Below are 22309 nucleotides of genomic sequence, written 5' to 3'. Positions count from 1 at the left end.
ATGGGGACCTGGCAGCAGGTGTGGGGCAGCAGACACAGCTGAGAGGCAGAGGCCCCCTCAGCCTGTGAGTGCCCTCTTCAGGTTCCCTAACCCTGGGCCTGGGGGCTGGCTAGGTGCCTGCATGGCCAGGCCTCAGGGCCTGGTGTCCAGGGCCTATTGGCTCAGAGCCATAGGTAGAGGGGGGAGCGTGGAGTGGAGATCTGGTGTGAAAGATGAGGCTACTTCAGCTCCCAGGGGCCCTGTGGCCCTGTGGTCTGTGGCCTCTGTCACCCACAAATCCTTCCATGAGGGTGACCCCTGGCCCCAGAAAGTTCCTTTCTGCATTTGCCTCCTCCCAAGGGTCCTGTCCCCAGAGGAGTTCTGACCTCAAGTCTTGAGTTTAGGGGAAGAGTGCAGGAGGCTGAGTACCCCACAGCTTGGGTTGGAATCTCTACTCCCCACCTGACAGGGAAGTAGCTGGACTTGGTGGGGGTAGAGCAGGCCTGGGAGGAGTAGGAATCTGAGGGGCTGCAAGTGACAGGTGCCTACTCAGGCCACAGTGTGCTTTAGCAAGCAGGATGTTAGCAGAGCTGGTGGGGGTGGGTCGGGAGGGGGGACAAAAAGGCCTGTGGGGAGAGTGATTGAGAAATATCTGAGCTGGGTTCAGGCCTGGTACATCAGTGCCTTGGTTTCACAGGCCACAGAAGTGACCTTCTGTCTCTCTTGGTGGCAGAGACATGCTGGGGAGTCTGTGAGCTCCCCGTGTGGTGTGTGAGTGCTGGTTTCATCTGGGATTGACAACACCCTAGGGTGTGAGGGGGGCTTCGTGGTTTGCTAGGAAGCAGCCAAGTATGCAGTGGGGTGGGGGTGAGAGGTGGGGCAGCGGGGAGCTTCCTCCCAAGGGGCACAGCTAGCCCTGCTCTGTAGCCCAGAGAACCATGGTCTGACCGCAGTGGGGGTGGGTGGGGCCAAAACCCAGCGGCCTGAGTAGCCCGGATGGGAGCAGCTTTTGAGACCTCCCAGGGAGCCAGCAACAGGAAGTCCAGGAGGGAGGAAGCCCTGGCAGTGACAGGCCCCAGATGAAGCAGGAGTGAGCTGTGGGCATATCGAGCCGGGCAGTACAGGGAGCCTCCCCTGTCTGGAAGATGAAGGTTGAGGCCCTGGCCCATGGCCCCTGAGCTGCATGGCCTCTCTGGGACCCAGGACACCTGTGCCCAGCTGGCCACCAGGGAGGAGGAGAGCCATGTGCTGGGTCAATGCCATCAGGTCAGTGGGGTGGTCCTGGGATTGGGAGTCAGGAGGCAGCACTGTCCTAGCACTGCTGGGGGGCCCACATGAGAGCCATGGCCTCTTCAAGGCCAGCAGTAGGGGCCTGCAGGAACTGGGCCATGGTTTGTGAGATGCAAGAGGCTCTGAGAGAGTAGAGTAACCTTGTCTGGCTTGAGAGCTCTCAGAACTGGACAAGCACAGCATGCCCAGGAGGCCCCTGTTGCTGCGAGAGACACCCCTGCCCTGGCAGGGGAGCTGGGTGAGACTCCCATTCTATGTCCTGCCCTGGCAGGGGAGCTGGTGAGCCTCCCATTCTATGTCCTGCCTGGGCAGGGGAGCTGGTGAGCCTCCCCATTATATCTCCTGCCGGGGGTGGCCTGGTGTTCGAGTCCTGTGTGCACACACCTTGTGCCTGAGTGTGTGTCCATGTGCTGGGGCCAGAGAGCTGTGTGAGGTCTCTGCCGCCCACCTGGCAAGTGCATCACAGACCTGCGAGGTGGGGGGCTCTCCTCGCGAAGCCCTGCCCCTGGCCGGCAGCAGGTTCTCTAGCGGGGCCAGTGGTGGGGCCTTTGTAGGAGCATTTTGGGTTTTTTTTGAAATTTTTTATTTTTATTTTTGTAGAGACAGAGTCTCACTTTACCGCCCTCGGTAGAGTGCCATGACGTCACACAGCTCACAGCAACCTCCAGCTCTTGGGCTTATGCGATTCTCTTGCCTCAGCCTCCCTCAGCTGGGACTACAGGTGCCCGCCACAACGCCCGGCTATTTTGTTGTTGCAGTTTGGCCGGGGCTGGGTTTGAACCCACCACCCTCGTATATGGGGCCGGACCCTACTCACTGAGCCACAGGCGCCGCCCGAGCATTTTGATTTTGATTCTCTCACAGAGAAAGATTTTAGGAAGAGGAAGAAGAGGAGGGGAAACTGAAAGGGGAGAACAGACGTGTTTTTCGAGGCAGGGCAGGGAGGGCTCTGGGAGCCGCCCTGCCTGTTCATGCCGCCGCCGTCATCAGTCACCACCGTGGGCCAGGCTGGGGAAGTGGCTGTTGTGGGGTGGGCGTTTGTCTGTCTTGTGGCAGGTTGCTCAGCCTCTTTGACCCTTGGTGTCTTCATCAGTGATGTGGGAATGACTGGTCTGAACCCCAGGCTGTTGTTAGGGTGTTGGCATGGGATGCTAATGGAGAAGCACAGAGCACTTAGCACTAGTCCTGGCCTCTTCCAGCCTCCATGTCCTCATCTGTAAACTGTGAGGAAAGTGCCAAGCTCGTGTGTGCCCATGAGACCTGGTGAGCTGTCAGGCAGAGCCTGGCACTGAGCCCAGGCAGGGCTGGGGTGGTGATGTGTGTTCTGGCTGTGCCCAAGGTGCCTGCCCAGAGCACCAGGGCCCACCCACAACATGTCTCATGGGCCCATGGAGGCTGTATGTGTGTGTGTGTGACTGTGTGAATGAGTCTGAGTGCATGGATGTGCATATGAGAACACGTGAGAGTGACAAGTACATGTCTGAGTTCTGTGTAGGTGTGCGTGCCTGCACACACCTGTGTGTAGTGAGAGTGTGCATATGTTTGAGTGGGTGAGTGAATGTGTTGGGGGATCTGGCATTTTCTCTGTCTCAGCCCTACCTCACCCTACCTCGCCCTCCAGCTCCCACAAACAGAGCTGGCCTGTTCACACTAAGTCCCTGCACTGTGGTCACATGGGGTGCTGGCTTCTCACCTCAGCCATGTCTGTGGGTGCCAGGCCAGAGCCTGTGGGAGCTCAGTCATCTTGGGTCCCCACTGCCTCTTATGCAAGGGTCATGCCTGTGCACACACGTGCACACATAACCTCCCACACAAGAGCCATGCAGCTCAGGTGCACGTCCTGTGTGAGTGCACCGTCAGTGACATTAACTGGGTAAGTGAAGTCACAGGGCACGTGTGGGCTACAGGCGACGACTGTGCAGCCCTCATAGCTCACAGGCCCAGGGTGGTAGGAGCCACACAGCCTGCACCTAGTTGAGCTCTTCAGGGCTGTCTCTGTGGGACAGTGGTTTTCACCTGCTTGCCCTGCCCCCACCCCAGCAGCCTCAGCCTAGGCCACTTTTTTTTTTGGCCAAGGCTGTGTTTGAACCCGCCACCTCCAGCATATGAGGCCGGTGCCCTACTCCTTTGAGCCACAGGCGCTGCCCAGCCTAGGCCACTTTTGAGAGAAGGTGAGGAGGAGAGCACAGAGATGGAGCCCGGCTGCCTGCTGCCCCTCGCATGCACACACATGAACACCCACACAAGCATGCAGGCTCAACTGCATGTTCACGCATGTGCACACACACAAAGATCACACACCTTCTGGAAGGGCTCACAAAGCTCAGCAGCCAACACCAGTTCCACCTCCCACACACATTGACCTGTGTCTCCAGAGTCCTCCCAGATGGCAGCTGCCCCAGCAGTGCTGGGGTTTGGGGGGCTTCTGAGGAGTGGACCCTTCATACTCACTTTATGCTAGAGGAAGTGGGAGTTCAGCAGAGGAAGGGGCCTGAACAGGATTTGAACAGCTACCTGGTGACAGGTCCCCACAGGGGTGCCTGCCTTTGCAGAGGAGAGGACTGAGGCCTCCTAGAGAGCTGGCAGGAAGGCTTGTGGAGCCCTGGGATGGATAGAATCGGACCATCGGGTACCTGGTGCTGTGGCTGAAACAAGGTAGGGCTGTAACCTGCTGAGCCTTGCCCAGAGGTAGAGCCAGGAGGAAGTGCCGGCTCCATCTATTCTCACACAAACCCCTCCCACCTGGACACACACACCAGGTCTCCCCACAGCTGGGAGAGAGATTTAGTACACCAGGGTGGGGGGACCATTTCAGCTTCCTGTGCCTTCCAGGCAACTCACCATCCCCAACACCAAGTGGGGTGAATGCTCCATCCTTTTTAGGGGTTCCGTGGGTACCACTTCTGGGCTGGGCCTGAGCTGGAGAGGATGGGGGACAATGACAACCTAGTATGGCTAGTGTGAGGTGGAGAGACACAGGTCCTCCCTTCCAGAGGCCATGGGAGACGGCCTGGAAGAAGGGACACTTGAACTGACTCTTCCCCTCACTTTTGGATTGTCCCTAGAAATATAATCAGTTTTCATATGTTGATCTTGTACCCTCCCACCTTGCTGAACTTTCTATTAGTTCTAATACTTTTTAAGTGGATTCTATGGAATTTTCTGTATATAAAATCATTATCTAGGTTGGGCATGGAGACTTACACCTGTAATCCTAGCACTCTGGGAGACTGAGACCAGAGGATCACTTGAGCAAGAGCAAGATCCCAAGTCTACTAAAACTAGAAAAACACTCTGGGAGGCCAAGGTGGGTGGATTGCTTGAGCTTACAGGTTCCAGTTCAAGACCAGCCTGAGCAAGAGTGAGACCCCATCTTGAAACACAGCTGGGCCAGGCCTTGTGGTGGGTGCCTGTAGTCCCAGCTACTCAGGAGGCTAAGGCAAGAGGACTACTTTAAGCCCAAGAGTTTGAGGTTGCTGTGAGCTATGACGCTATGGCACTCTACTGAGGGCGACAAAATAAGACTCTGTCTCAAAAAAAAAATAAAAAATTAAAAAAATATATTAGAAAAAATTAGCAGGTGTTATAGTGGGCGCCTGTAGTCCAGCTACTTGGGAGGCTGAGGCAAGAGGATGGCTTGAGCCCAGGAATTTGAGGTTGTTGTGAGCTGGGCTGACACCACTGCATTCTAGTCTGGGCAACAGAGTGGGACTGTCAAAAAAAAAAAAATCATCGGGTGGCGCCTGTGGCTCAGTGAGTAGGGTGCCGGCCCCATATGCCGAGGGTGGCGGGTTCAAACCCAGCCCCGGCCAAACTGCAACAAAAAAAATAGCCGGGCGTTGTGGCGGGCGGTACAGTGAGAATTGTCATCTAATCAGTGAATAGTTTACTTCTTTCTTTTCTATCTGGATACCTCTTATTTCTTTTATTGCCTAATTACCCTGGCCAGCATCTCCAGCATAATGAACAGGCATGGCAAGAGCAACATCCTTGCCTTGTTCCTGTTCTTGGGCAAGAGGCTTTCAGTCTTTTATGAGGTGATGTTAACTGTGGGGTTTTCATAGGTGCTGTTTATCAATCAGGTTGAAAGTTCCCTTCTATGCTTGGTTTGTCCAGTGTTGTTCTTACCATGAGGCATTGTTGAATTTTGTCAAATGCTTTTTCTTCATTTATTAAGATGACCACATAGCTTTGTCCTTTATTCTATTGATAATGGTGTTTTGTGTCTTGTGAGACAGGGTCTTGCTCTGTTGCCCAGGCTGGAGTGCGGTGGCGTCACGATAGTTCACAGCAACCTCAGACCCCTGGGCTCAAGTGATCCTTCTGCTCAGCCTGCCGAGTAGCTGAGACTATAGGCACCCACCAAAATGTCTGGCTAGTTATTCTATTTTTTCTTTTTTTTTTTGTAGTTTTTGGCTTGGGCTGGGTTTGAACCCACCACCTCCCACATATGGGGCCGGTGCCCTACTCCTTTGAGCCACAGGCGCCACCCTAGTTATTCTATTTTTATTAGAGACAGGGTCTCGATCTTGCTCAGTCTAGTTTTAAACTCCTGAAGTTAGGTGATCCACCCGCTTTAGCCTCCCAGAGTACTAGGATTACAGGCGTGAGCCACTGTGCCTGGCCTGATTTGGTGTTTTACAATAATAGAGTTTTGAATATTAAACCAGCCTTGCATTCCTGGATAAATCCCATTTGGTATTGGTATAGAATCCTTTTTACATGTCGCTGGATTCAGTTTACTAGTAGTTTGTTGAGGATGTTTATATCTATATCAATAAGGGATATTGGTATTTTTCTTTTCTTGTGATGTCTTTGGTTTTGGTATTGGGATAACGCTGACCTTACAAAATGAGTTCCCTCCTCTTTTATTTTCTTGAAGAGTTTGTGAAGGATTGGTCTTTTTTTTTGAAGTTTTTAGCCCCGGCTGGGTATGAACCTGCCACCTCCAGCATATGGGGCCAGTGCCCTACTCCTTTGAGCCACAGGTGCCGCCCAGGATTTGTGTTCTTTCAAACCAACTTTTTTTTTTTTTTAGACAAGAGCCTTACTATGTTGCCCTCAGTAGAGTGCCGTGGCATCATAACTCACAGCAACCTCCAACTCTTGGACTTAAGCGATTCTCTTTCCTCAGCCTCCCAAGTAGTTTGGACTACAGGTGCCCACCACAATGCCTGGCTACCAACTCTTTTTTTTTTTTTTTTTTTTTTTTGAGACAGAGTCTCAAGCTGTCGCCCTGGGTAGAATGCCATGGTATACACAGCAACCTCCAACACTTGGGTTCAAGTGATCCTTTTGCCTCAGTTTTTCTATTTTTAGTAGAGACAGGGGTCTTGCTTTTTTTTTTTTTTTGTAGAGACAGAGTCTCACTTTACTGCCTTCAGTAGAGTGCCATGATGTCACAGGACTCACAGCAACCTCTAGCTCTTGGGCTTCAGCGATTCTCCTGCCTCAGCCTCCCGAGCAGCTGGGACTACAGGCGCCCGCCACAACGCCCGGCTATTTTTTGGTTGCAGTTCAGCTGGGGCTGGGTTTGAACCCGCCACCCTCGGTATATGGGGCCGGCGTCCTACTCACTGAGCTACAGGCGCCACCCAAGAGTCTTGCTTTTTTTGTTCAGGCTGGTCTCATACTTGTGAGCTCAAGCAGTCCACCTGCCTTGGCCTCCCAGGTGCTGGGATTACAGGCATGAGCCACTGTGCCCAGCCTCAAACCAACTCTTAAAGGCTGAGTTAGTTAAGTTGCAGGCTGCGGACACAGCAGGGACTGCAGCCTGGAGGTGGGTGTGTGGTGGATTTGGGTCATGGAGCCATGAGGTCTGGCTGGCAAGGTGCACAGAAGGTGGAGGGCAGGGGGAGAGGCTGTGAGAAGAGTCCACGGCATCAGGAAGGGTCAGGGAGGCATGAGATGGTCCTGGAGGCTCCTTGCAGAGCAGTGATGGGACTGGGGTGCATGTTGCGGGTCTGCTGGAGGAGAGACCCTGGAGGCAGGGGGGCCAGAGGAGGGGAAATGGTGGGTAGGAGGATGGGTAGCCTGGCTGGAAGTTGGAGGGTGGGGTAGATACAGGGGAGGGATTGGCAAGTGTAGTGGGAATAAGAGCACAGAGGAGAGGTGGGATGGAGCCTTGGTGAGGGGAGGCTGCAAAGAGACTTGAAAGCTCAATGCTGGAGGAGGCCCAGAGAGCTGGCCTGAGGCACCCAGTATGGACAGCTGGTTGGGCACTGTCAGCGCTACCACTTAAAGGACTACGGGGGCCTCTTGCTGCCCCCTGCCCCAGGTGGCTCCTCTCAGTAGCAGCCCTATGCAGGTGGGGAGATGGAGGAGGCAGGTGCCTGGAGGTCAGGGAGCCTCCACCAGCTTAGGGCCAGCCTGGCGGACTCTTTTGGGAGAGGTGCCTGCGCATGGGCAAGCAAGTGGAAGCTGGCAAGGACCAGACCCTTGGCTACTTGGAGAATCCGGTGTTGGAGGTCTACGAGTCACACAGGCAAAGCGGAGCGGGAGTTTATGGGGGAGCCGAGGCGCCGGCATTGGGCCATCCAGAGCCCTTCCACACGACACAGCCGTCAGAGGCAGGATGCCATATCCCCGGAGGCTCAGAGAGGGAAACCCACCTCTCCAGGGAGCCTTCGCAGGGTGCCTGGGGGCGTTGGGACCTGGACTCAGATGTTTGGGTGATGCCAAGACCCTCCTTGATTCTGGGTTGCGCTGATAGACCGTGCTGCGGCTGGGGACACTGAGGCCTGGAAGGGGTGCGCGGCGCGGGGTGACGCAACGGGGGGCGGGCCCAGGGTCCTCACCTGCCCGCCTTCGCCCGCGAGGGGCGGAGCCGGCGGCCGCGGGGACCGGGGCGCGGGGCGCGGGGCGAGGCGGGCATGGCGGGCCCCGGGTCTCGGGCGCGCGGCTGGGGCCATCCGGACGCGGGCGCAGAGGATGAGGCGGCGGCCGGAGGCGGCGGCCCGGGACTGTGTCGGTGCGCGCAGGGGAGGCGGGCGCGGGCAGCCCCCGGGAAGCCGGCGGTGCCTGCCGCGTGGACGCCGTGAGTACCGCCCAGACCCCGGGCCCCGGCCCCGGGGGGAGACCGGGTCGTAAGCCGCTGGACTGCGACCCGGGACCCGACCGTGAGCCCTGGGAGCTCTTCGCGCGCCTTCGCGCTTCCTGCGGGAACAAAGGCGGGCGCTTCTGGGAGCTGCGGGCCGGGTGTAGGGCCTGTCCCTCTGCCAGCACCTCCTGCGGCTGGGCGTGGGCGCCGGGCACCCGCTCCCTACAGCGCGGGGCTCTGTCGGGCTGGGCCGGGTAGGGCAGGCGCGGGGGTGTGTCCGCGCCTTTGTTCCAAGCCCAGGCCTATTGTTGGGGACCCTGCACTGGGACGTGGTTTTCCTCCTCTCCAGGGAGAAGTGGCTTTGTGCTCAGGCAGATGGGTCGCTGGGGGTTGAGGCAGGTAGGGCTGGGCAGAAGGCAGCCTGCGTCCTCCCCGGCGGTGACTCGCCTCTTGGATATTTGGTGGAAGACGCCCGTTTGCTCAGAGCAGAGAGCAGTATTTCTTTATGTGTTTGGGGCTGGAGCTGCAGTGGGACAGTACCAAACGGACTGGCCCTCCGGGTCTGACCCTACCTGCTCCCTGCCCACTTCCAACTGGGCCCCAGGTGGGCTGTTGTCACCCACCCAGGTTCTTATGCTGGCTGCCCATGAGGACGCCCGTGCCCAGAGACAGGGTTCACAGCAGAGTATTCTGCATAGCACCAAGTGGGCAGATGGGAGGAATTTCTCAAATCCACCTCCCTGAACATTAAGGACAGTTTGAAGGGCAGAGGATTAGGCACTCAGTGTTTGTTAATTGTCTGGGCTCTCCCCCTGCCGGGATGGGTAAGCCAATCTATCCACCTATCTGAATGCAAAACCTGGAAAATATCTCAAAAACTAGCCTTAGTAGGGCTGTGTGTGGTGGCTCACAGTCCTCTAGTCCTAGCACTTTGGGGGCCGAGATCGGTGAATTGCCAGAGCTCAGGGGTTTGAGGCCAGCCTGAGGAAGAGCAAGACCCCATCTCTACTAAAAATGGGAAGACTAGGGGGCGGCACTTGTGACTCAAGGAGTAGGGCGCCGGCCCCATATGCCGGAGACTGCAGGTTCAAACCCGGCCCTGGCCAAAAACTGCAAAAAAAAAAAAAAAAAGGTGTTAAAATAGTAGAAAGACTAGTGGAGTGTTGTACTGGGCACCTGTAGTCCCAGCTACTCGGAAGGCTGAGGCAGGAGGATCTCTTGAGACTGGAAGTTTGAAGTTGCTGTGACACCATAGCATTCAACTCAGGGTGACAGAGTGAGACTCTGTCTCAAAAACAAAAACAAAACTAGCCTTAAGTTTCAAAAGGGTGATACTGTTTGTGGACAAAGTTAAGAACCTTTATGGCACCAAGTATGTGACTCCAGATAGCAGATAGGGGTATAGTGGCTAATTAATGTCATAATTTTTAGCTAAGCCTGATCCTTTACAGAGTTTTAGGGCCCTTACTCTAGTTTTTGCCATGTACCCCTTTACCAGTTTGTAAGGGCAGTTTCAGGACTTGCCCAGGGTACCCCCCCATCCCCCCGTCCTGTTCTGTCAGAACAGGGCAGGGTGGGGGTACTGCCCAGCAAGACCATGGGTAGGGGGACACTGTAACTGAGCACTTGGGGGTGTTTACAGAAGAGGGGACTCTTCATCTGGGTCTTGAAGGGTGAGTAAGGGTCTTCTGCCTGGGGAGGGGTAGAGGTCATCATTGTACCCCAGCCTCTCCCGCAAAGCAGAGGTAGAAATATGGAACAGCCTGGGGGATTTTTGAGGAGAACAGCTGAACATGAGTAGAGGGCAGGGCCCTATGCCAGGACCTGGGATGTTGAGTCCTGTGGGTCTGGGTCAACCCTGAGGCGGTCATCAGTGACTGTGGGCGCGTCGTCCCTGCTGGGGCTTGGGCTGGATAAGTGAGTAATGCCCCAGGCTAATGAGGTGGATACCAGACCACCCAACCAAACAGTCACCCCAGCCTCTGCTGAGGAGAGTGTGCTATGAGCTGGGCTATGTCCACCTGTCCTCCAGCTGCCAAGGCCTTCCACAGAGCCAAGCCAGGTGGGAGCTGGGGGCTCTTGGCTATTGCTTTCCGGCTCCCTGTCCAGGGCAGGCTCACCTGATCCTGGGGCTCAGGGTAGCCCCTACAGGGCCTTGTGGTCAAGTAGGTATATGCTGAATATGAACCAGTGATGATAAAGGACACACTGAGGGGCAGAGGATTAGGCACTTGAGCTCCGTGGAGGTCGGGTGTGTGGCTGCATGAACCAGGGTCTGGCTGAGTGGACCAGGTGGGCCTCTCTCCTAGGCTCCACCTGGAAGCCTCAGGCCTTCAGAAAAGGAGTTTTCTCATCCCTGGTTGCCTTACCTCTATGCCGTCTCTTGGATTCTGGCAGTGTTCCCCCAAGCATCCCAACTAAGCCATTTCCTATTCCCTGCCTCTGGCTGAGCCATGTCCCTTCCTCTTTCATCACAGCTTTATGGCGGCTGAGGAGATGCACTGGCCTGTTCCCATGAAGGCCATTGGTGCCCAGAACCTGCTCACCATGCCTGGGGGTGTGGCCAAGGCTGGCTACCTGCATAAGAAGGGTGGTACCCAGCTGCAGCTGCTTAAATGTAAGTCCCTTGTGTGGTGGGGGACACAGTGGGAGGACATAGGGGTAGAGCTGCCCCTTTCTTGCCTCCTTACTTCCCTGCTGGGCTTCCTTGGGCAGTGAGCATCCCTCTGATCCCCTCTTCCTCACACAGGGGGCTCCGGGCTTCTTTTCCCCACTTAGGGGATTTGAGGTTGGCCTCTCCAGCCTCCAGGACTAGCAAGGTCCAGAGTGGTACAAATTGGCAATGAAATAGGATGGGCATTTGGTACACGGTGCTGCCAGCTGGCCACAGGATCTTTAGCCTGCACCAGGACTAGGGGACCTTGGGTGGCCTACTGGATCTGGCCCCTGGTGCTGCCCTTGCCTTGTCTATGAGTGTTCAGTGAGTTAGGTGGTCAGCCATGGGTCTCTGGGGCTGTGTGAGACCCAGGCTCTGGCCCCCTGGGCAGCAGGCTGGAAGAGAGAGGGTGCTCCCTGGAGATGCCAAGTGTGGAGACACTGATGGCCAAAGAGCACCACGCCTGGCCAACAGCCATGCCCTCTGCCAGGGATGTCCTGGTGCCCCATAGAACTCAGTAAGGCAGCTGTGGCATCCCTGGGCCCAGGTCTGGCCCAGGGTCTGGCTCTGTCCTTCTTCCACACATCCCCCCAAACCTGAGGGTAGCCAGGCCTGCCCTGGGGTGTGTTCTGTTTGGCCAGCAGACCTGTGAATTTGTCTGTATTTGGCCCCAAAGTGGACTCCTATAGAGGGGCAACCAGCCCAGCTCTGTTTTTGTGTCCACAGGGCTCAGAGGTAGGAGGCCTGGCTTTAAGTTGCCAGGGCCTTTGGGGGTGGATCCTTGGAGCGGGATCTGCCTGCTGGCCCTGGCAGCTCAGCCCCACCCTGCTTCCCTTGCACAGGGCCCCTGCGCTTTGTCATCATCCACAAGCGGTGCGTCTATTACTTCAAGAGCAGCACGTCTGCCTCCCCGCAGGGCGCCTTCTCACTGAGCGGCTATAACCGGTAAGTGCCCATTTGACCTGCTGACCTGGCCTCATAGTCATCCAGCCATCTTGCCTGACAGCTCTGGCTGGGTCTACCCCCGTTCCCACCTAAGGACAGTTGAGGCTTTCCAAGATGGTCTTGGTTGCCGACTCCTGGCTCTGCTGCCTCTGCCACGCCACTGGCCTGACCTCCATGAGGCATCACCCTCTCCTCACTTTCTGCACTCAAGCTTTTGCTAAGGACCTGGAGGTGGGCCTGGGGGCTTCCTGTGGCTTCATGGACAGGTCCCCAGGGCCTGGTCTTCAGTCTCCACTCAGCTACAGACGGGTGACTTCTGCGCCCCTCCTCTTTCTCTGCCCAGTCCCTTCACTCACCATGGCCTCCTTCCAGGGAGGCAAGAGCCCAGCCAACCTAGCCCTGTCCTAAACTTGGCCCTACCCTTTGGCTCCAGGGCCCTCCCAGGCTGGGCACCTTCCCTGCTTCACATATACTGTGGGCCCCCCTCCATCTGCTGAGGGGCATGAGCCTGCCCTTGAGGGTCTTTGGGACTAAGGGGCAGGTGAGCCATGGCCTGAGCCTTCTGGGTGGGATATGGCATGCTGGTGCAGGTGGGCCTGTGGGGGTAGAGCAGAGTTAAGTGCTGGCTCCTGGGCTGTGGTTCTAGGTCTTGTCCCTGGGCCCTGCCCCCTGCAGCGTTAGTCTGCCTCTTATGCACGCTTCAGGGCCCAGCCTCTTCTGTCTGTGAGGAACCAAGGGGCACACGGTATTAGCAGTGGGACTGGCACCTTTGCAGATACTCTAGGACCTGACTTGCTCCCTGGCCACAGCCTTGGTAGGGCAGCCTTGCCAAATCACCCAGCCTAGTGCCAGGCCCCCAGGCTGGCCCAGGGCACTGGCATATAGCAGGGAGGAGTCCTGAGAGCCCTGTGGGTGGCAGGCAGGCACTGGTCCATTAAAGCTCTGGGGTCCCTTGGGAGGGTCATTCCATTTCCCCAGACACACTCCCTGTCAGCCAGCCTCTAGCATGTGCCAGCTATACTGGGGACATTGGGCAGGCCCCCTGGCAGATGCAGCTGTGCCCCAAGTAATTGGCTTGTGAGAGCTGCTGGGCCTGTCATGGGCATGCCAGGGCACCTGGCAGGTGGCATTGTCCCCATGGTAAACTTGGTGGTCTCTATGCAAACCCCACATCCTAGAAGGACGAGCAGGCCACAGAGCAGACGCAGTATGTGTGCGGGGCTGCCGCTGCACAGAGGGCTCAGACCCCTGGGAGGGCCCCCAACAGCCAAGCTAGGGGCCAGGTGGAGCTGGAGGTGGGAGGGCATTGTCCATGTCAAGAGGCACTGGTGGGCATTGAGGGTCACGTGTCCTCGTCTCCTAACACACTGCTGTTCCCAGGAACCCCTCTCAGAGCCCAGCTCCCCTCAGTCTGCTCGGTCTGCTCCTTCTGCACCCAGATTCTCCTGTCTGCTTGGGCATGAGGCTGTACTCCCACGGCCTGTCCATATGTTCCCACATCCCTAGGGGTGTGGTGCTGGGTGCCTAGAGCTGTCCAGGGAGGGACCGGGTGAGGCCGTCCCTGTGGCTGTGGATCAGGCAGTGACTGGCGGTGCTGTGCCTTCAGGGTGATGCGGGCAGCTGAGGAGACAACGTCCAACAATGTTTTCCCCTTCAAGATCATCCACATCAGCAAGAAGCACCGCACGTGGTTCTTCTCAGCCTCCTCTGAGGATGAGCGCAAGGTGGAGGGGCACAGGGGATGTAGCTGGCCGTGGGCAGCTGGGCAGTGCTAGCCCTTAGCCCCTTCTCACACTAAGGCCACACAGAATGTGCTCAGAGGCCCCGATGGCTGAGGGAGAGCTGTAGCCCCAGTAGGGCCAGGCCACACTGAGCCACACTGCCTGAGCGGGACCCAGAGGGTCATCATCCCCCAGCTTTGCTGGTCACTGCAGAGCACGCAGGCAGTGAGGGATGAGGCATGAAGGGGCTGCCCTGGCAGCACCATGCCCACTGCCGCCCTGCTGGCCCACAGAGCTGGATGGCCATGCTGCGCAGGGAGATTGGCCACTTCCATGAGAAGAAAGAGGTGCTCCTGGACACCAGGTGGGCCCAGGGGTGTGGCGGCTGGGCGTGGCCCCTAGGGCTCCTGGGCTGGACACAGGTGTGTGCCTCCCAGCTCCAGGGCTTGGTCCAGATCCACCCTCAAAAGGTTTTTCTAGTGCCAGGCATGCTGCATGTGTGAGACATGCGTGTGTGACGTGTGTGAGACTACATGTAGAGACGTGTGTGAGACGTGCAAGACTGCGTGTATGGGACGTGCATGTGTGAGACTGAAATGTACGTGTGGGACTGCATGTGTGAGACGCGTGTGAGATGTGTGAGACGTGTGTGTGAGACGTGTGTGTGAGACGTGTGTGTGAGACGTGCGTGCGTAACTACATGTGTGAGACACGTGTGAGATGTGTGAGACGTGCGTGTGATATGTGCGTGTGTAACTACATGTGTGAGACGTGCAAGACTGCATGTGCGAGATGTGTGTGCACCGTCTCTCTGTTGGTGTCTGTCCTCTCCAGCACATGTGTTCTGTGTCATGGGGATTGGTAGTTCCTGTCTTAGGGGGTGTCCCAGTGTCTTTACCTCCGCCACCCAGGAGGCCCAGCATACACAGCAGCTCAGAGCTTTGGCTTCCCAGGCCCTTCTGTCCGCCTGGCTCGCTCTGGGATGAGGCCAGGACCCCTGGGTCTCTGTCTCAGTTGGTCTGTGTCTTAGTGTCCTCATGCGTGAGGGCTCCCTGGGGTGGAGCTGACTGTCCCTGGGACGGGACACACTGTTCTGTCCTTTTATAGATGAGGAACCTGAGGCTCAGAGAGGGCTGGGCACACCCAAGTCTGCCTGCAGGTCCCCACCTGAGCCCCAGAGCTCCTGGCCCTCCATCCAGCTGCTGTCCTGACACCAGCACAGAGCTAACTGAGCCCCTTCGGACAGGAGCAGGTGGCGACCTGGGCCCTACTCTGAGGCTTCTGGCCAGTCCAGGACCACACTTGTGGCCAGAACCATAGTGGGGAAGGAAGGAGGCACCAGTCTGTCCTCACACCGTGTGGTGTGTCCGTGTGCTGTTCTGTGTGTGTCTGTGCTTGTGTGTGCGTGTGTCTCCATTTTTACCATGTGCGTCCTTGTGTCTGTCTCTCTGTGTGTCAGAGTAGCCGTGTGTGTGCGTGTCAAGGGGTCTCCCAGGCCTGGTGCTCAGTGCCTGCCCCTGCGTTGCAGCGACTCCAGCTCTGACACAGATAGCTTCTATGGTGCAGTTGAGCGGCCTGTGGACATCAGCCTCTCTCCATACCCAACAGACAATGAAGGTGAGGCCTTTCTCCACACCTGCTGCCCCTCCGCTGCTCCTTTCCTGGCTGCTGAGTGACAGGCCCAGTTCTTGGGGGCTGTGGCAGGGAGAGGAGTTTCGCTCAGCTGTGCTCTTGCTCAGTCGCTTTGGCAGAGTGATGATGGCTTCCCCAGGCTCTGGCCTCTGGGAGCCTGGTTCAGGGTTCACATCCTGGTGGCCTTGTCCTTGGCGCCATCCCTCCTGGACTCTCAGCCCTGTGACTGGCTCATTGTTCCGAGGCCCCTCTGTCCTGCCCTGTGTGCAGCTGGGCCTGGGCCTCCTTGAGTCTCTCCATTTGTTCCTCTGAGACAGACTATGAGCATGATGATGAGGACGACTCCTACATGGAACCTGACTCTCCAGAGCCCCCAGAGCCTGAGGGTAAGTGGTGGGGACCCAGGAGACCTGGAAGCTCTTGGTAGGTGGGCAGCCCCTCCCTGGCTGGGGGGCGCCTACCTGGTCACTGGTTTGGGTGGCCTCAGTTTTCCTGCTGCAGCCTGGGTATTTGGCGGATCCAAAAAGAGGCAGGCACTGGCCAGCTCTGCTCGTGTGCTCCCCCAACTCCCAGGTAGAGGGGAGGCGTGGGAAGATGCCGGTGGGTGAAGCCAGGGTACTTGGGGGTGCGAGTGGAGGTGGAGAGCAGGAGCACTGAGGAGTGGGTGTGGCCAGGCTAGGCCACGTCCCTGTGTGCCACCTCTCTGTGGAGACAGCGGCAGCCCACCTGCCCTTGAGGCCCTGGCATCTGCCCATGGCAGCATGGCAGTCACACGCAGGTGATAGGAAAGTGCAGGGCGACGTGATGTAGGTATGACACTGTCCCCATCTGTCCCCTCCCTCCTGGGTATCTTTGGCCTTCTCATCTTGTCCATTTCACCATGTCTGGGATGATCCCCAGTTTGTCTTCCCTTCCTCCTCTCCCTGGCCCCCGATCCTCAGCTTCCTGTCATCACTGACCTGCCTCTGCCTACCTTAGCCCACTCCCCACGTCCTATTCTCCACTGCCTATCCCCTCCCAGTTGCAAGGCCTATGTCCAGCCCCTCTTCTCTTGCTGCTCCCTCACTCTGGAGCCCCAGTGCCAATAGCCCTTTAGCCCACCAGGACCTGTGGGCCATTTGCCTCAGTTTCCTTCCCTTGCAGAACCCCCCCCCCCGCCCCTCACCACCATCTTGCCAGTGCCTGCCACATCTGCTCCTGGCCTGCATGGGCTTCCACCTCTCACCTGGCCCTGGGGAGCACTGCCCACGCTCCAGCCCTACCTGCGATACTGTCCACCACCCTCTCTCCAGAGCCTTCTAGTCTGGCCTTCTTCCCATCCTGTCCCTAAACATCCCTCACCCAGGGTCCCAGTGGCCTCCCCTCTCCCAAATCCTATGAGTAGCACCTGAGGGGTCCCTGGCGTGGCCCTCACCTGCCCAGCTCCAGGCACCTCACTGCTTCTACCCTTGTGCTGATCCCTTGAGGGACACCCGCCAAAGGACCAGGGACACCCTGGGGCTCAGGCCTCCTCTGCCACACTCTCTGGGTGACCTTTAGGGTCATCTGTGGGCTGCTGACTGACTCACATGTCCAGTCAGGACCTTTGAACCCTGACGGTCCATGGGACATCCCCTGGGTATCTCACAGCACTTTAAACTTGCTGTGAACAAGTGTAGACCTTCATCTTCCTCCTGACTGCCTGTCTCCTCCCTTGGGCACCCTTGACTCTGCTGCCTCTTCCACTTCCACTGCTGGCAACCCCATGGCTCCTTGTGTGACATCTAGGTTTCAGGAACCTTTCTCAGGCTGTTGTGTGGAGGATGGAGGGGAGGGCCAGGTGGTGGACCCAGGGAAGGCTGGGTGGGGAGTGGGTAGGCCGTGGGGGCTGTGACAGTCCACATACCTGCTTGGCCGAGCTCTGACAAAAGGTGGAGTTGGTCCAACATATAGCAGGTGGTTTCAACACCAGTCTCTCTGTTTGCAGATGCCCTGACCCACCCACCAGCCTACCCACCACCCCCCGTGCCTGTGCCAAGGAAGCCGGCCTTCTCTGACATGCCACGTGCCCACTCCTTCACCTCTAAGGGCCCCAGCCCCTTGCTGCCACCTGTACCCCCTAAGCACGGCCTCCCAGATGCCAGCCTGGCCCCTGAGGACTCCAAGAGGGACCCGCTGGGCCTGAGGCGGGCTGAGCCTGCACTCAGGGTGCCTGTGACCTCCCGAAGGATGAGCGACCCCCCACTGGGCAGTGTGCCAGCTACTCCTGGCTTTCGGAAGCCCCCTTGCGTCCGAGAGAATGTCAGCCCCAGCCTGGAGCCCTGGAACCCTGGCCACGGGGTTAACTCTGCCTCCAGTTCTGCCACCATGGCTGTTGCCACCTCTAGGAACTGTGACAAACTCAAGTGTTTCCACCTGTCTCCCCGGGGGCTACCCACATCTGAGCCCCCACCTGTGCCAGCCAACAAGCCCAAGTTTCTGAAGACAACTGAAGAAGACCCCCTACGGGACATAGCAAGGCCTGGACTCTTTGTGCCCCCTGTTGCCCCCAGGCTTCCTGCTTTGAAGCTGCCCATGCCTGAGACCATAGCTCGGCCCTCAGTCCTGCCCAGGCCCGAGAAGCCACCCCTCCCCCATCTCCAGTGAGTCTGTGTCTTAGCTGTGCCCTGCCTCCCAGCCACAGGACCCCCCTTGTCCATGGGTGCAGGAGTAGGGAGGTTTCCTGATCACTCCAGCTGGCCTAGGGGAGCAGCTCATCTGGTTGGGAGAGTGGTCAGGAAGCCTCTCCCAGGGGTGCGGGTAGTGTCCAACCCTGTCCTGGAGAAATGTCTAGCCTGAGGGAAGTGGGCCTGGAGCCATTGGCCAGCCAACTCAGGGTCATTGGGCAGTGTGAAGGCGCTCCAGGGTCAGGTGAGGGCCTCAGGCTGTGGGCCACCCTGTGCCTGTGTGCCTCGGCCAGTCCTCCTGACAAAGGAGCCAGGGCCAGTGCTGCCTGGGGCTCTAGGTGATTCCTGCTTTGAAGCCACCAACGCGACCTGTATGCCTCCCTGACTGGGGACATGGAGCATGTCCAGGACTGGCTTGAGATACTTTCTGCTTTATTGCTGGGAAGTGCAGGGAAACAAGTATATCCCCTACCCCCACGTTTGCCCACATCAATGGCCTGTGGTCAAAGGTGTCTGGGACAGGAGGTGGGCTTTGTGCCTTGCTTGGCAGGTTGAAGGCTCTGGGAGTGTTGGGTTGGATTGCTCAAAGAGGTATGGTTCCCTCAAAGAGGCATGTTTCCCCAAATGCCCTTGACTGTGGCATCCTTCCCCCTGGGGCTCCAGTAAGACCACCATTAAGGCTCTGAGACCTCTGCTGCCTACAGGGACGTGACAAGGAGAGCCTTGGCCACACTGGCAATTCCAGTTCACAAGGGTCCCCAAAGTGCAGATGGTTGGGAGTCGATCATTTTCCCCTGCGTGGGGTCTGAATCTGCCAGCCACAGAGCTGTGTGTGCAGGGGGCCATGTGTACGGGGAACCATGTGTGCAGGGAGGTGCGGTGCAGGCCTAGCCTTACCCACAGGCTAGCGCCTGTCCCAGCATGGCCTCCTGCTGTGTGAGCCTCCATCATCCTCCCAATGCTCTGAAGGTTTGGCTGAGCAGGGCCACCTGACCACGCACGTGAGGCACACAGAGCTGTCCTTGTGGGTGTCCCTTGGGGTCAGATCACATTGTCCATCCCATTCACATTCTTCCTCCCCCCACCCCATGGCTCTGAGAGGGGTGTGACTTGGCCAAAGTCAAAGACAAGGCCAGTCAGCAGCAGAGCCTAGGCTGAGGCCCTCTTCCCAGAGAGCATCGAGTGGATTGGTCTACTGTGTGATGGCCCCTGGGCGTGGACCCCGCCTTGCCAGCATCCAGGGCAGCTCTGACCCCTGACTTGGACTTCCAGGCCTCAGGCCCATTCTCCTAGCCCACGGTAGTCAGCTCAGGCACTCAGAGTCCTGTTGTCCTGGCCTTGATGGTCACAGGGACAGCAGCAGGGAGACACGGTGGAGTAGGGTACATGAAGGGTGACGGTGTCTGACAGTGTGTGGTCTCACCTTCCTTGCTTCCCACCCAGGCGATCGCCCCCTGATGGGCAGAGTTTCAGAAACTTCTCCTTTGAAAAGCCCCGGCAACCCTCACAGGCTGACCTGGGCGAGGAGGACTTGGACCCAGACTATGAGAAGGCAAGGCTGGTGGTGAGCCCTGGCCTGGGTGGGCAGGTGGTGGGGGCCATAGGCCATGGTGGCCCATCCTAAGCAAGAAGCCCAGAACAAGAACTGGAGGGGCACAGAAAACCATGCAGCCCTGGATCCTGGTGCAGGGGTGGCCATTGGGGGTGGTGGTTTGAGTGGGTCACTGGGACCCTGACACTGACCATGTCAGCTTCTTACAGGTGCCACTGCCTAGCTCAGTCTTCATCAACACCACAGAATCCTGCGAAGTGGAAAGGTCAGCTCTGAGCCCTTGAAGGGCTGGGTCCTCTGCTGCGCCCCACCTTCCTCCTTCTGTGTCCCCTTACTACAGTGTTGGGTGGTCGTTGGCACAAATACTTGGCCTTGAGTGTAGGGAAACTGGGCAAGGGTGGACCTGTCAGCTCCGTCCTGCTCCCAAGTCACTCCCATGTGGTCAAGACTTTGGAGTGGGCAGAGGGGCCCGTGAGAGCTGGCTCAGCACAACTGGCTTGTTTTAGGCTATTCAAAACCACAAGCCCCCGGGGAGAACCGCCGGATGGACTCTACTGCATTCGGAACTCCTCCACCAAGTCGGGGAAGGTAGGTAGCCTGGAAGATGTGCTGGCGGCTGCTGTGTCATAGTGGGTTCTCTGCATGTTCCCACAATAGGCCACCTGTGGGCTCAGGATGTTGGTTCATGCAGTGTCTTACTTGGCATGTCCGTTGTGTTCCATCCTCCTGCCCGTCAAGGACAGTCACTTCCCAGCAAGGCACAAGAAGGGAGGAAAGGGCTGGGGCCCCTGGGACTCTCGGGTAGGGGTGGGGGTCCATGCGGGGGGGGGGGGACATGTGGACACTGGCAATGGTGGGAGGTCTGCAGTGTCCCTGTAAGTGTGAAGTGTGTCACCTCCTTGAGCCATGTTTCCCCATGTGGAGCAGACATAGTTCCAGGGGAACAGGCACCTGTTGCTGTTGCTCAAGGCCCTTCAGAGGCAGAAGGAGCCCTAGGGGTGAGGGGTGGTCCCTGCTGTTGCCATGTAGGTGGCTTGGAGAACCTACTACCTTGCTCTCAGGGGCACAGAACACAGCCTCAGTGCTGCCACCTGCCTCCCTTGGTCCCTCCCAGGGTTGGTCTTCCTGGTGGTCTGTCCTCTCAGCTGAGCCATTGGCTTCTCCTTCCTTCCTGGTAGGTTCTGGTTGTGTGGGACGAGACCTCCAACAAAGTGAGGAATTATCGCATCTTTGAGAAGGTGAGAGGGCTGGGCTTGGTCTGGGAGCTTGGGGTGGGACGGAGACCCTGGCCCTGGGGTTTGGTAGCATAGCGTTGATAGGATGTAGGTAGCAGGTGGGCCATAATCCTACCTTCCCCTTGTTCTCCCTCACTTGTTCCTACCTTCCCCCTCCTTCTCTGCTAGCTTTGTCTTCAGCTGACCCTGGAGAGGATGATGGGTCAGCCTTAGACCCTGGGCTTATGTCTAGACCTTGCCTATAGTTCCCTGGGTGCAGGCCGTGTGCCACTCAGTAGGGAGGAATGTGAGGTGGGAACACGGGGAGCACAGGCATGGTGTGGAGGCGAACAGGGGCGGGACAGGGCAGCCAGAGGCAGGTCTGACTGTATCACCATTATTGCTGACCATCCATTTTATAGTGCAGGGAGACTGAGGCTAGTTGCAATAGACTGGCCTGGCTCCACTGACCCACACCCCCTCTCCCCCAACAGGACTCGAAGTTCTACCTGGAGGGTGAGGTCCTGTTTGTTAGTGTGGGCAGTCTGGTGGAGCACTACCACACCCACGTGCTGCCCAGCCACCAGAGCCTGCTGCTGAGGCGCCCCTATGGCTACACTGGGCCCAGGTGACGCCTGCCCCATGTGGCTGCCAGGCAGAGACAGTCACGGGGGCTATGACATCAGGCCATGCAGATGGCAATGGGTCTGCATGGAAGGATTAGTAGGAGTGAGGGCTTGCCCCAAGGCCTCTCCAACGGACAGTTTATGGAATGTACTGGGCCTCATGTAGCAGGCTAAGTCCCCACAGCTGGACCAGGCCCCAGGTTCCAGAGGGCCAGTGGACTTTTGCATCACCTGGCCTCATCCTCCAGGAACCCAGGACCCAACCTGGACTTTCAGGACAAGAGTCTGGTCCCTCTGGCACACCTACCATGCCCTGGGCTAAGGCGGTCGGGTGGGGCAGGGGCTGGCCAAGGACCAGCTATGCTGGGTGGGAGTACTGAGATGCAGGCTCCAGTTGGGGCTGTTGCTTCCTAATAAAGCAGAGATGATCTCTGCCTGGGTGTCCAACCTTGATTAGGAAGGAGGGGGACCAGCTTCACTGAGCGCCCATGCTGATGCTCAGATACTGACTGCAGCAGCTCACAGGGACCCTACAGGTGGCTGCCCTATCTTCCAGGGCATGGGCAGCTGACCTACTTGCACAGTGAGTTGCAGATAAGGACCTAAACCTGGGCAGTCTGGGCTCTGAGCCCATGCTCCAAGCTCCCATTCTGCTGCCACAGGGCAGGCCCAGGCCAATGGGGCTGCAGAGCTAACACCCTGTGTCCACAATTGGTTCATTCATTGCATTAATAAAGGGTTATTGAGCACTTCCTGTGTGCCTGGACTGGTGCCAGGGCTAGGCATGTGCGGTGAGCAGGCTGTTGGCCTGCTGGAGCTCACAGCCTAGCGTGAGGATAGTTGAGTATGCAGGGGTGAGGAGCTGGACCTAGCCGGGGGCTCCAGGAAGACTTCTTGGAGGAAGTCACAGCTGTAGTGGTGGCAGGAAGAATGGGCCCTGAGTAGGCCAAGGGCGGGTAGGGTCAGTGGAACCTAGACGTCCAAGTCCTTCAAGCAATACCCAGCTACCC

At 57.8% G+C, this 22309-nt stretch overlaps 1 protein-coding gene across 2 annotated transcripts; it reads left to right on the top strand.

Annotated features, from left to right (window-relative positions):
• The first annotated feature begins 970 nt into the window (after positions 1 to 970).
• Positions 971 to 21320, top strand: SH3BP2 (SH3 domain binding protein 2). 2 transcript variants are annotated; one of them, XM_053577976.1, is made up of 13 exons: positions 971 to 1245; positions 10786 to 10925; positions 11807 to 11909; positions 13516 to 13633; positions 13924 to 13994; positions 15159 to 15247; positions 15580 to 15648; positions 17229 to 17883; positions 19351 to 19459; positions 19669 to 19724; positions 19966 to 20047; positions 20638 to 20697; positions 21168 to 21320. In XM_053577976.1, the coding sequence occupies exons 1-13, from the start codon at positions 1163 to 1165 to the stop codon at positions 21303 to 21305; spliced, it is 1773 nt and encodes a 590-aa protein (XP_053433951.1). In that variant the 5' UTR covers positions 971 to 1162; the 3' UTR covers positions 21306 to 21320. The 2 variants fall into 2 exon arrangements, with proteins under 2 accessions (XP_053433951.1, XP_053433950.1); XM_053577975.1 differs by lacking the exon at positions 971 to 1245 and adding an exon at positions 7919 to 8305.
• The last annotated feature ends 989 nt before the right edge of the window (positions 21321 to 22309 follow it).

This window comes from Nycticebus coucang, chromosome 23, assembly GCF_027406575.1.
Source record: "Nycticebus coucang isolate mNycCou1 chromosome 23, mNycCou1.pri, whole genome shotgun sequence".
In the NCBI taxonomy this organism is placed as follows: Eukaryota; Metazoa; Chordata; class Mammalia; order Primates; family Lorisidae; genus Nycticebus; species Nycticebus coucang.
Note: the sequence above shows the minus strand (reverse complement) of the source record. Positions and strands in the feature narration are given on the sequence as shown.

Coding starts and splice junctions, on each gene's coding strand:
- SH3BP2 (XM_053577975.1), top strand. CDS start 8,142: ATGGCGGGCCCCGGGTCTCGGGCGCGCGGCTGGGGCCATCCGGACGCG. Junction 15,248..15,579: donor ATACCCAACAGACAATGAAG/GTGAGGCCTTTC, acceptor CCTCTGAGACAG/ACTATGAGCATGATGATGAG. Junction 20,698..21,167: donor ATTATCGCATCTTTGAGAAG/GTGAGAGGGCTG, acceptor CTCCCCCAACAG/GACTCGAAGTTCTACCTGGA.